At 39.5% G+C, this 13,682-nt stretch overlaps 2 protein-coding genes across 2 annotated transcripts in view; one reads left to right on the top strand and one right to left on the bottom strand.

Moving 5' to 3' along the window:
- Positions 1 to 6,951, bottom strand: part of LOC134812262 (adenylate kinase 9-like) — a 57,983-nt gene extending 51,032 nt beyond the window's left edge. Inside the window, 2 exon segments of the mRNA XM_063819545.1 lie at positions 8 to 118; positions 6,930 to 6,951. Coding sequence (XP_063675615.1) covers positions 8 to 100 — 93 coding nt within the window. The 5' untranslated portion in view covers positions 101 to 118; positions 6,930 to 6,951.
- On the top strand, positions 3,645 to 5,272 carry LOC134813158 (uncharacterized). Its single transcript, XM_063820845.1, has 2 exons — positions 3,645 to 5,083; positions 5,215 to 5,272. The coding sequence occupies exons 1-2, from the start codon at positions 3,645 to 3,647 to the stop codon at positions 5,270 to 5,272; spliced, it is 1,497 nt and encodes a 498-aa protein (XP_063676915.1).
- Positions 6,952 to 13,682: the final 6,731 nt, after the last annotated feature.

Here is a 13,682-nt window from a genome sequence, read left to right as displayed (position 1 = left end):
TCATTACCGGCTTTCCAATAATCACAAAACATGTTGGTGTCTCATGAAGTTTTTGGAACTCAGCCTTGTCCTCATCAAAACTTCTATGTGGAGTAGACATCTTTACTCCCACATGCCTATTGTGGTCAGACATTATGATTTCTAATAAACCTACAGTCGTGTGATCTTACTCTAACTAGAACAAAGAGAGTCAATTTATCATCAAAGCACAGATATTGAAATATAACCTAAAGAAACAGCTTTGGGTATAAATTTTAATACTTTGTAAGCTGGTGTTGGTGATTCATGGATAGCTTTAAATTTAATCTGTAACATGATTGTTTGCGAGCAGAGAATTAAGAAGCAATTGCCCTGAGAAGAAATTTAAGTCAATACATTCCTTCCAGTTAGTATCTTATTAGATTGTCTCTTGCAAGTGGCACTGATAAAATCAAATCAAATCAAAATATAATGACACAAACATCATCACACATCATCAAAAATATATCTACTAAAGTTTTAAAAATATCTTAAATCTATTGGCCTAAACAACCAAGATAAAATTAATCTAATTTACATACTTTCCACTACTATATAAGTTAATAAAGCGTTTCTTAGCAACATGAGGATTACACACAAGATATTCATAGTGCTTCTCTTTATTAGTAGCATAATTTAATCCCTCAATTTTTCCTAATACTTTGTCCGAAACATACCAAAAATGAGGGGAGTTTGTTCCAATAAGGTCTCACCCTCTCCGGAAGAAAAGAACTGTGGACTTTCTTCATTTTACCGCTACTTTTACTGCATCTACTGTTTGATACCACATTAAAACCAGATCTGCTCATACTGAACAAATCAGCTCCGTAATTGGCCAAACCACTTATCATTTTAAAAGATTCAATGAGGTCCCCACGTATTCGCCGCTCTGCCAGCGTTGTTAAATTGAGGATTTCCAGTCGACGACTGTATGGAAGAGTACCCACCTCGTCAATCAGACGGGTAAACCGCCTCTGGACGCTCTCCAGCTCCAAGATGATCCCCCAACTTCCATGAGCCGCAACTGGACTCCACAATTGAACACAATACTCTAAATGGGGTCTTATTAAAGCTTTGTAAATGGATATCATCACAGATTTTTCCCTGATAATCAGATTTCTAACAATCCAACATATCATTCTGTTGGCTTTAGATATTGAAGCCTTAATCTGTTCATTCCAAAGCAGAGAGTTATGGGTTATAACTCCCAAGTCTTTTTCCTGTACAGATTCTGCCAATGTAACTCCATTAAGAGAATAACTTGATCTTGGGTTATCGTTAACATCTAAATGCATTACTGAACACTTAGTAGGATTAAACTTTAAAAGCCATTTACTCTCCCACATCTCTAGTTCGTTCAGATCATTAGCTATAGTTTCATGCTCGGAGGCATTAGCTATAAGCTTAAGATCATCAGCAAATATTTTAACTTTACTTTTAATGTTATCTGGTAAATCATTAATAAATAACACAAATAGTAATGGTCCAAGGACTGATCCCTGGGGAACTCCTGACCATACAATCTTCCACTCTGAAGTTTCACCTTCTACACACACTCTCATAGTTCTATTTGAGATAAAATCTGTAATTACATCTAAAACTTTACCAGTTATCCCTAGACTCTCTAGCTTGTTAATCAAGCGATAATGGGGAACAGAATCGAAAGCTTTACTAAAATCAAAATAAAATAAGTCCACAGGAGCACCTTCATCTATTAAATTAAGTATAGTGTCGAAAGTCTCCAAAAGATTTGACAAACAAGATTTTCCTTTAACAAACCCATGCTGGTCCTTTGAAATACGGTCTTCTAAAAATTCTAACACATGGGATCTAACAAACTGTTCATAAACTTTACAAAGAATACAAGTAAGAGAAACTGGTCTATAGTTAAGAGGGTCAGACTTAGAGCCCTTTTTAAAAAGTGCAACTACAGATGCCGACTTCCATACCTCCGGAAGATTTCCAGTATCACTACAGGCACTAAATAATTTAGTAAGAGCTGTTACAAAACTAGCATCTCCAGCTAGGGACTTAAGCATCTTTGGATGATGCCCATCTGGGCCGGTGCTTTTAAAAATATTAAGCTTTAATAGTTCCTTTTTAACATTATCAAAGGTAATAACAATATCAGATATACTATTAGTATTCTTACTATAACTTCTAGGTAATGGGCCGAGTGGCTCATTAACAAACACAGAACTAAAGGCACTTGCAAGTACCTCTGCAGACTCCCCTGCACTAGTTGTCCTTGTACCGTCTTCCTTATCTAAACTTGGTACCGAAGCTTTAACCTTTCTCTTATTTCTCAAATAAGAATAGAATGATTTACAATTGATCTTTAAATTGGAAGTTATCTTCTTCTCATATCTTATCTTTGCTTTCACTTCCTCATTCTCATAGATGAGCTGTTTACTACTTGCATGACTAAGATTAACACTAGAAGGTTCAATATCAAATGCAGTCCATGCTTTATCTTTGTTCTTTCTCATGCGCTTCAATGAGGATGTGTCCCATGGCAGCTTCACAGGTCTGTTGTTTTTATAGACCGAATTAGTCGGTACTATCCCAGCAACAGTCGTAAGTTTGCCATGTAACTCATCCCACATAAGCTGAACATCATTAGAGCAACTAAAATCCCAGTTAATATTTTCAATACTAAACTTTAAAATATCATCATTAGTTATTTTACCCCATGATGGTTTCAGAATCTTCTCTTTACATTTAATTGAATCTACAGAAACACTTAGATCGACTACCACACTGACATGATCACTTTTGCCAATCGGGGACAGCACTGTGCATTTATTAATAAGCGCATCATTGGTGGAAAGTACTTGATCCAGCAGACTCTCTTGGAGTCTATCCTTTACAACCCGCCGCCTAGTTATTTCAGTATTAAAATACCAGGACAACCCTGCTTCGTTAAACATATCAATATAGATTTCTTGATTCAAGAATGACTTATTAGTGCTGACCAAACCTCCATTTACACAACCAGTCTCCCAAGAGACATCTGGTAAATTAAAGTCTCCTACCAGGAGTGTTTCAAAATCATTATTAACATTACAAATATTTTTAAGAAAAGAAATTAATTTTAAATTTTGGCCAGAATTTAAAGATGGTGATCTATAAATACATCCAATACAAAGTTTACCACTTGCAGTATCTATTAATACAGCTAAAGAATCAAGTGCATTACAACTTTCTTTTACTAATGATGAATTAATATAATTCTTAACACTAGTTTTATACAACCTAGCAGACGTGTTACATCATTTACTGGTTGGCGGAAGGATTGGTCGGCTGGTCGGTACAGTAAGAAGACACTGCCTGTATACTCTCAAATAGATTACATACTATGCCGAAATAGATCTAAGTGTCTTTTGACTCAATCAAGAACTTATGCTGGTACTAAAACATTTTCAGATCATAGACTTGTCATTGCTCGCATCAATTTCAGCAACATTCATCTTTGTTTCAAACCTAAACAACGTCGTGTTCCTTCTTATAATATATCAGAACTTGTAAGCAACAAAGATATGCAACATAAATATCACTTGGCCCTTGAAGGCAAGTTCTCAAATTTTGCGACCAGCAACGATCCAAATGCCGACCTTCAAAATCTTATGTCTCATATTCGTGATGCTGCCAATGTTTTCATCGGCCCAAAACCTAAAGCTCGCTTGAAACATCACAGCAGTGATGACACTCTCAAAGAGCTTGTTGAAAAGCGTCACGATCTCCGACAGCTACTTAACAATAATCAATCTCTTGATCGAACTACATTGAGGTCATCCATCAACCACCTCACTAATAGTATCCAGAAAAGATTAGTTGAAGTGAGGTCTGCTCAAGCTGATCAGACCTATAGTGATATTACTAACACAAACGATTCAAGGAAAATGTTTGAAGCAGTAAGACATCTTCAGAAAAGTAAACCACCTAATAACTCGATTGGTGTTCATGATGAAAATGGCTGTTTGATTGCATCTGACGACATGAAAGCTTCTGTTGTTAGAGACTATCTCGAAAAACAGCTGACTCGCAATGAGCAACCTCTCGAGCCTTTTGAGGGTCTACCACGTGCTCTCAATGTCCCTTTTACTGGAGTTGAAATACATGCAGCCACCTCTAGCTTGAAAAATGGGAGGGCAAATGGTCCTGATGGAATACCCAACGAGCTAATTAAGTACTCTAATAGTACAGTCCATGAACATTATGCTGGAATCATCAACAGTTGTTTCGAGACACATACTTTCCCCATTTCCATTGGAGAGGCTACTATAACACCCTTACAGAAGCCAAAAAAACCTATTGGTCCTCTGAAGAATTTACGTCCACTCACCTTGTCCAATGCAGCCAGAAAAATTCTGTCTATGGCTACTCTTAAAAGGATAGAAGAAAAAGTGAACGCCTTCACTGGTCCATGGCAGTGTGCATATAAACGCGCTCGTTCTTGTGCTGATATTGTTTGGTGTCAGCGAGTTCTACTGTCAGTTGTCCAAAGGAAGAAATGGGAGTATCATCGCATGGGCATTGATATGTCTAGTGCGTTTGACACGATCAAACGCACTACGATTCTTGAACTCCTGAAACTGTGTGGCTGTACTGACGATGAGCTGAGGATTGTCCGGTTGTTGTTGTCCAACACAAAGTTACGGGTGAAGGTAAATGGAGTTCTTTCAGCTGAGTTTTTAAGTCTCCTTGGAGCTTTCCAAGGTGACTGTCTATCCGGCTGTCTGTTCACCCTTGTCTTGGCTGGTGCTTTGAATGAACTTAGATGGACTATAACAATCAGTTTAGATAGGCCGATCCCCCCGATTACTATTGCTGGCCTTCCACTTGACACTGAATATGCTGATGATGTTGACTTCAATGATGAAGAGGAAGACAACTTGAGAGCTATTTTGCCCCAGGCAACAGCTATACTCGAGAAATGGAACCTCTTTGTCAATGAAGACAAAACGGACTTCACTCATGTTTATTTAGCTAGTACGGGTGAAGTCGACAGTGATGGAAAATTAGTGTCGGGGAATGAAGCATGGAGGAAAAGTATCACTCTAGGGTCCGTCTTGTGTAGCAAAGCTGATATTCAGCGTCGCATAAACCTGGGATATGCTGCCTTTAACAATTACAAGAAGGCCTGGAGTGATAAACTGCCCCTAAACAAACGTCTAATACTGTATAATGCTTTAGTCGTATCGGTTCTTATGTACAACTCATCCTGTTGGGCCGTCCCCAAAATATTCCTTGAAAAACTAGATGTTGTTCACCGCAGACATCTTCGCACTATTTTGAATATAAAGTACCCAGGAGTCATCTCCAACAAAAACTTGTATAAACGCTGCAATGCTGAACCATTGTCAGAAAAAGTGGCCTGTAGTCGGTGGAGAATGTTAGGACATGTTTTGCAGGGTCCTATTGACGGACCAGCGTTTTCTTCCCTCATTTTTGCCATCAATACACTGGACTTACCAGGGAGAAGAGGAAGACCCCAAAGCAATCTTTTCTCGCTGATTGTGCATGATTTATGTAAAAGAAATCTTTATTTGAATAATATCTTTGACCTGCATTATCTCCGTAATTTGAGTTATGACAAGAGATATTGGCGGAAATTGCAATGAAGTTTTTAATTTTTAGTTTTTGTTTTAGGGAAAGATTAGACTCGGGCGTTGTTTTTTAACTATCCCTTGTTTAGAACTTTGATTTAATAACATAAATGATGGACCCTCCTCCAGAACTAATATCCTTTTTAGAAGATTCAATTTTAAAGTCACGGTCTTTTCTAAAAATTGTGTAACCGTCAATTTGAACTTCAGCATCTAAAATATCATTATCAAAATGTGTCTCTGTGACACATATAATATCAATGTTCTTGTTTAGCATCAATAAACATTTTACTTCATCTATTTTGTTAAAGAATCCACTAGCATTAGTATACAATATGCTTATTCCTTTGCAACTGTAGCTTCCTTCTCTTCGATCTTCTGACTCTTCTCTGCGTTCTTCTGCTTTTTCCTCTTCTCTGCTTCCTCCCGTGCTTGAAAATTTGCCTTACGGTCAGCTCTGCACAAATCTTCATTTATCCAATGACCACTCTTTGACCGGATTCCTCTCCCTCCATTCGTGTAGTACTTTACGTCTTCTACGTCATAGAGTTTGACAATAAGGGGCCTGCAGTACTCTGGTATGTCTTTATTGACTCTGCCAGCTCTAAAGCAGGACACAATGTCTCCCTTTTCCATCTCAAGTGAGTTGATGCAAAAGTCGATGTCTTCTTTTTCACGATCTTTGACACTGTTATTGGTGCTTTCCGGTACCTTCAGGATGCAGACATTTTTCTTCTTTCTTTCTCTCTCCACCCTATCTGCATCAATGTTACGTTGTACCTGCTGGACAACTTCTTTGGTTGTTTCTGAACTTCTTAGATTTTTCAGAACAGTTTGTTGAGACTTAGCTGTAATATCTGAATAGAGACTAACAGCTTTTTTCACACTTTTGTCCGTGCTGTTGTTTAGAACTGTTTTTAAGGAGTTCGCCAAAGCTGGTGTGAACTTCTGGAGCTCTTCTTTGACAATAGCCCTGACAGCTCTCTGGTCATCAGTGTCCTTAACTGTGTGGGGTGCCACAAAGCAAATGGGACACTTCCAGTTAGTCAGATGCCCTAACATATCATCTGTCAACCCAGACAGGCCAACACAACTTGAATGCCAGAACAACTTACAGGCTTCACATTCCACAGATAACTCATCAGCCATAAAGATTTCACATGGGCAGTATTTTTCTTCTGCAGCAGGCGCAGAAACATCCTCAGCTGTTGACTTAGCTTTTGAGGGGCTTATCTTTACTTCTCGTTTCTTCTTTAGCGTCGGCGCCCTCTCGGGTACATTCTTTTCTTCCATCCCTGAACTCAATAAATGTAATAGATTTGTAGTGTTGTAATTAGTTTAAAACTGAGACACAATTTAAGAACTTCTTCTCAGACCCACTGTGCGTTACTTCATGGTTTGACTAGCTCTTAACCAAGGCCAATCATATGTCAGCACTATGATTATTTATTCAGTGCCTTTACCTGTATAACCTCAATTAAAAATGATCATTTTAAACTCCCTTTCGGGAAATTTTGAAAATCTTGGATCTCAAAATCTTTTCTGAGCGATCTCTTCTAAATGGTGCTTAGAACATATCCTGAAAGTTTGAGGGTGATTGCTCAAAACATGTAGGAGAAGATAGATTTTTAGAGTCGATTTTCAGAACTTGCGATTCAAAATTGCTTGCGCATTACGATTAATACACATAAGTGCTGATATTTTTTATGGGACCAAAAGCAGCTGGTAGATATCACACCCCTCTATCAGAAACAACTATAAAGTCAATTTCGAGATAATTTTGATGAAGACCCCCTACATGACACCCCCATGGCAACAAAATACCGCCTCCTTATTTGAAGGTAATTTCGAATTTTTTGCTAGGAAAAACTTCCACAATCTCTAAATTAGAGATTGTGGAAATTTGTACTAAAGGATGCCCCTACAGAATGCATGATCTTTTTACGGCCCTTTCTAAGGCCTGATGTCTGTCTTCCTACGATTTAACGAACGCACACAAGACTACCATGCCAAGACTTATATTAAGTCTATAGAGCTGGGTGCTGTTCGGTATTCTCAAGCCCCTTTTAAACTATAATATAAAAGTTTAAATTATTATAATTATTATCAAATAAGTCTTGTATGAAACTGCAGTGGGCTCTAAAGCTCACACTATTTCGGGTCGTTACTCTAATGTTGACTAGCCAATGCCAGTGTCGTAACAACCGCACTCGCTACCGTACACCTGCTAATTTTAATAGATTTCATTGATAGATGTATTATTATATACACCGCTTCATTAAGTTACGGGACTCAACAGCAATCTGAAAAGGAGACAGGAGAGCATTCCAGCTATTACAGTTGTAAATCATGACATGATACATGCTTCATAGATATCAATCTTGGTCCTCGCTCCTCAGATTAATCTGAGAGCCGTTCATCCGTTCCTCTCGAATACCATATTTCCAGAGATAAGATTTTTTTTTTTTTTTTTTTTTTTTTTTTTTAGAGAGGCTGGGCCTGGTTGGCCCACGAGAGGATAGCATATGAATGCTTTGCCTACCTCTGGGGTATGGCAGTCCTGTGGGAGGATGCCAGTGGAATCAAGATGTGTAATCAAGGATGATGGTAAGTGTTGTGGGGTGTGTCATAGATAAACGCTTAAGTGGTGGTTGAGTGTGGAAGAGAGAGGCGAAATAAGACGGCGTTAAAGTAGTCGCTATGTTACACCAGTCTGGTCCAACTCCTCTGGCACCACTAAGCGTTTAGTGTGGTTTGTAAAGTTGACAATGGTGGAGATGTGTTGGTTGTCGAATATGTCATTGACAGAGAGGTAGTAGTCCCGGAAATATTGACCTCTTATTTGGGCAATAGCCGGGCACTGTCCGAGAAAGTGTGAGACAGTCTCCTCTTCGTCGCCGCATTTAGGACAAGCACTTGTGTCTGATTTGCGAATGGTGTGTAGGTGTTTGTTGAGGCCACAATGTCCCGTGATGAGGTGCACTGCAGTTCTATAATTTTGTCTGTTGTTACTGAGTGTAGTGTTGAGATTTTTGATGATGTTGATGTTTTTATGTCCAAGTGTCAGTTTAGTGTGTCTGGGACCATTAGTAATCCATGATTCTTGATTAAGTTTTGTGACTTTGTCGTTGATCAGGCGTTTGATGTAAGATTGTGGAATTGGGCAATTCAAAGTGGATTCACTGGTTGTACCATTTTTGGCCAGCTCGTCTGCTTTTTCATTACCCCACAATCCGATGTGTGCAGCTATCCATCTGATCTCTAAGGTGTTAGTGGATCCGAGTGTATTGAGGGTGTCGTAACAGTCTCTAGTAGTCCTACTCCTCGTTGAAGGTGAGGATATGGCTTGAATAGAGGAGAGACTGTCTGACCATATGATGATGTGTGTGTTTGTATAAGTTGATAGATATTTGCAAGCTTCGATGATGGCAGTGAGTTCTGTTTGATAAACGGTGCAATAATCGGGAAGCTTGAATGATCTTTCATCTAGTGTAGTGTTGTTGTTGTCTGTGGTGATAATAGAGAGATAAGATTATTGATTATAATATTGGATGTTTTCCATGCAGTCTAGATTTCAATGATACAGATTTAAACTGTACAACTTCGTGTGCAACCCTCCATCTGCATCATGCTCTTTCATCTTTACCATTTACGATGAGATGATGGGTCGTATAGTGTCTGGCAAGATTTCGAAGGCTCCCCTTCCTCATATATTTAAGCTGAAATTTGTTGTATTTTAAGAATCCTTGTTTGTTGTTTATAACTTTTATCTAATAATCATCCGTCAAACTGGAAGATATAACTGAAACAAATGCACACGGATATGATGTATACGATGGCGTACCACACAAAATACCGCCAGCTGTCATCAAGTTTTAATATTTTAACTGTAACTAGTTTTTACTTTGACTGACGCGCACCATCGACCTTAACCAATGAACTTTTATTTTTTTGCTTTGTGCGCATTATTTTCTTGTATCATGTTGCGACCCCCACGGTCGTTTCACTATATCGTCCTGACGATACAGGGGCCGAGAGCCGCGCACTTCGTGCGCGGCGGATCATACAACGTATGACAATTATTTTCATTTTAATTGCGCATTGAAATTTGTCGACACACGCTGTAACCTTGACGGATGCTACTCGTCTAAAATTCTTCGAAGTAGCGCGCGCCGCTTTCTTCTCAAAATTTTATGATGGTACGTGCTACAAAGTAGCGCGCACCAAGCCAGATCATTAACAATGGTCAAGCTGTAACCCCTTTTGATGGCGCGCGAAGCGCGCGCTGCCGGCCTTATATAACGTGTAGCAAGAAATTTAAAAGATGCGAACCAAAGACCAATAAAATTGGATACTATAGCACAAAATTAAAATCCTCCGCTAAAGGTTGCAAAAGTGTTTACAAAAGGGACAGTACAAGGAATAAATCCTTCATTAAGTAAAATCTTTTTTACGAAGTAGCGCGCACAGAGTCCAGGGTCAGTCCATCAACTACAAACTATGAACAAGTAAAAACTGAACTTATTTATTTTATGGACTGGCCCGGCCAGCGCGCGCAACGTTGTAGCAAACTTGCCTCGGGCCATATTTCGAAAAGAAACAAGAAATTGGCGCGCACTTATTGAACCATTACCTAAATTTTTTGTCTCTTGCTCGGTTCCCTACCTGATCACATGAAAGCAAGTAAGCTTGCTCTAACCAGAGCCCTCTCGCTTGCAGTAGCGCGCGACCGGCGAAGGATATATTCTACTTGTGAAACAAGCGCATCACGCAGTACGCGTATACGCATATGGCATAGCTATGTGAACATTTAAGCTCGTTAAGAGCACCTCGTATAAAGATTCACAATTCATGATTGGTGAGCCTGATAATCTGGACCAAACCTTTCAAAATAAACTCGTAGATGAAATGCGGAATAACTTATATTACAAACAAATGATACTCGTGTAATTTTTTAATGTAGCGCGCATCACTTTCTAATAATTTCTTCTCGAAATATTAGCGCGCGCAGGATCAGTACAGTCCATTAAATTATAGTTCGATGCGTTACTGTGCCGCGCCGCGGTTGTAGGTTTACAACCTACCAGGACGCGCGCCGAGTTGGACTCGTCGACGGTCCAATATATGGAACAGATATTTTACGAGTATCACCCGTTAACGTTGACGGATGTTGTCATACGTTGTATGACCCGCCGCGCACGAAGTGCGCGGCTCCCCCTGTATCGTCAGAACGATGTGAAGATGTTTTTTACCACGGTAAATTCGGTACACATACTCAAGTTCGACACGTACAACTGTAGTTCGACAAACCCTAAGGTTGGACTTTGTCGAACGAAAGTGCTCTACCTGGACTCAAATTCTACAGAAGAACATCGACTATCAAACTTTAGTTTAAAATCTCTGGTCTCCAACAACAATCCTTTATGAGCTTGAAATCTATTCGTATGTCTTTTTTCCGCTTGTCTCATGCTACCCAATGATGTTAGAATTGTAGATTTAACGGAGAGATAAACGACTAATATAGGCGTGACAACTCTTACTTCGTTTTAAAGATCTAGATTGTAGAGTATGCTATATAAATATCTACCATATACCACCTCTTTATGTTATCACAAACGACAAGTAACAGAGTACCCGTCTAGAGATTTGGCTACTGGACCGGAAACAGTATGATATCAGTCTATTTTCCTGTTATCATGCCCTTTAATAGTTTTACCCGATATGGACCCAAATATTAACTTTGAAACTTCTTCAAAAACATAGTTCTTTGAAGCACTGACGTATGTAATATTGTTACTGTTAGTTTATTATACAGATGAATTTTAGTTCTGTTAAATCTTATGTATTATTCTCCATTCTGTAAATATTGTGACTAAAATTATGGCTTTAACTGATTTAATAGTCTCAATATTAAGACTTAAGTATTTATACAGTAAACCCCAGGGTCCCCATGTAAGCAAGTAAGAACAATTGATTAAGAAAGTGCTGCAAGTCAAAAATTTAAAAAGCCAGAGCCCAGAAACAAAAGCTTTTTGTCAACATAGCGATCACATCATCAAAAAAGTTAACACACAACATCAAATAGTCTGGAACTTTCTAAATGTGACTTTACAGTGCACGCAGTAACTATTTAGCACTGAGATTATCGCTTCGCGCACGCGAGTTCTTCTCGTACAGTTGCACCTGAGATTTCTCGTGCGGCTCGCAAATTACTTGACACCCACATAGTGAAACGACCGTGGGGGTCGCAACGTGATACAAGACGGATGTTACTCGTCTAAATTTCTTCGAAGTAGCGCACGCTGGGCCAGATCATTAACAACGGTCAACCGTTAACGCTGCGGACTCAATGAGGCTTCTCGCAGCTAGATCGGCGAGATACGCTACTGTGCCGCGCGGCCGAGCTGCGATGAATTGACATCCAACATCGTCAATTAATCCATTACCAAGGAACAATTTGTAAGTTTATAACTTACCAAGACGTGCGCCGAGTTGGACTCGTCGACGGTCTTGGAACAAATATTTAACGAGTATCACCTGTTAACAGTTAACAGTTAATAAGGAACAACTTGACACGCGCCTAAGTCTCGAGAATGGTATAAATTTAATTACCTTTAATAGATTTCGCGAATGTGGAATGGTCATTGTAAAAAATTCGTTCAGGCTCCATGACATGATAGCAATTATGATGACTGACAAATGATACTTGTGAAATATTTGTTCCAAATATTAGTGATTAGACCGGGCGTCGAGTGTCGACGAGTCTAACTCGGGGCCCGTCTTGGTAGGGTATATTAAATCTTGAACATACAATAACATGACACCGTTTTCAGCTTTCTGAATTAGTATAGCTTGTATCACGTTGCGACCCCCACGGTCGTTTCACTATGTGGGTGTTTCACTATCGTTCTGACGATACAGGGGGAGCCGCGCACTTTGTGCGCGGCGGGTCATACAACGTATGACAAAGTATAGCTTAGTATAGTATTTTCTTCACGTTGTTTACTTCTCTCGTGCACTCCGGCCGGCCGGAAAGAGGGTTTTGCGGCCGGCTGCCGCGCGGGAAGAGGGTTTGTAACGTGCGTCAATTGTTGACATACGTTCAACGTTGCATGCCACTTTTCGCGCTGATATTTGTGATACGTAACATGTATGAAGTCAATTGCAATGGTCAATTTCGTACGCGCCGGCCGCCGATCGCCAAAAATGTTGACCATTGTTGATTGTTAATGATTTGCAATTTGGCCCGGCGCGCGCTACTTCGTAGCACGTGCCATCGGGCCATAACATTTTGAGAAGAAAGCGGCGCGCGCTACTTCGAAGAAATTTAGACGAGTAACATCCGTCATTACTTTGTCGGATGATGCATTTTTGTTGACGGATGTTACTCGTCTAAATTTCTTCGCAGTACAGTAGCGCGCGCCGCTTTCTTCTCGAAATGTTGGCACGTGCTACGAAGTAGCGCGCGCCGGGCCAGACCATTAACAATGGTCAAATTATGCTACTACTAGCAGGAACCCGTATAATATAACCCTAAACGGTGTCAAGACTCAAGAGACTAAAATAATTATTACCTATTTAATTCGCGTTTTTGGCACCACTTATGACTTAGCTAGGGGTCCAAATTTTGGGCTCTAAAATCACTATTCCTTGGCCAATTTTTTATTTTTTCATGCTGATTTGGAGGCCATTAAATTTAAAACATTTGACCCAGTCAAAAAAGTTTCAGTTGTATATCTTTTACGGTTTTTGCGGAAATTCGCGTAAAAGTTGATGCCGTGGTGTCAGTAAAATAAAATGGCACGGAAAACTATCGTCTCGCTTTATATATAGTAAGATGGTCGAAATGATCAGAGAGGATAAGTGATAAGGGGTCGTTCACATATTACGTAATCATTTTTTTGAGAATTTTTACCCCCCCCCCCCTCCGCGTAATCAACCGTAATCAAGACCGAAAATTGGCATGCAACGTATGTCAAAACCCCCCTATATATATTGTATATATATATATATATTTCATGGCTGGACTTCTACACAATAAAAGAAAGCGGTTGT

The sequence above is a fragment of the Bolinopsis microptera genome, chromosome 3 (assembly GCF_026151205.1).
Source record: "Bolinopsis microptera isolate Bmic1 chromosome 3, MBARI_Bmic_1.0, whole genome shotgun sequence".
NCBI classification, from domain to species: domain Eukaryota; kingdom Metazoa; phylum Ctenophora; class Tentaculata; order Lobata; family Bolinopsidae; genus Bolinopsis; species Bolinopsis microptera.
This window is presented reverse-complemented; position numbering and strand designations above follow the sequence as displayed.

What these genes read in the sequence shown, in the direction of transcription:
- LOC134813158 (XM_063820845.1), top strand. Translation starts at nt 3,645, where the DNA reads ATGTCTCATATTCGTGATGCTGCCAATGTTTTCATCGGCCCAAAACCT. An exon ending in AGGAAAAGTATCACTCTAGG is followed by an intron (nt 5,084 to 5,214) that starts GTCCGTCTTGTG and finishes ATAATGCTTTAG; the next exon opens with TCGTATCGGTTCTTATGTAC.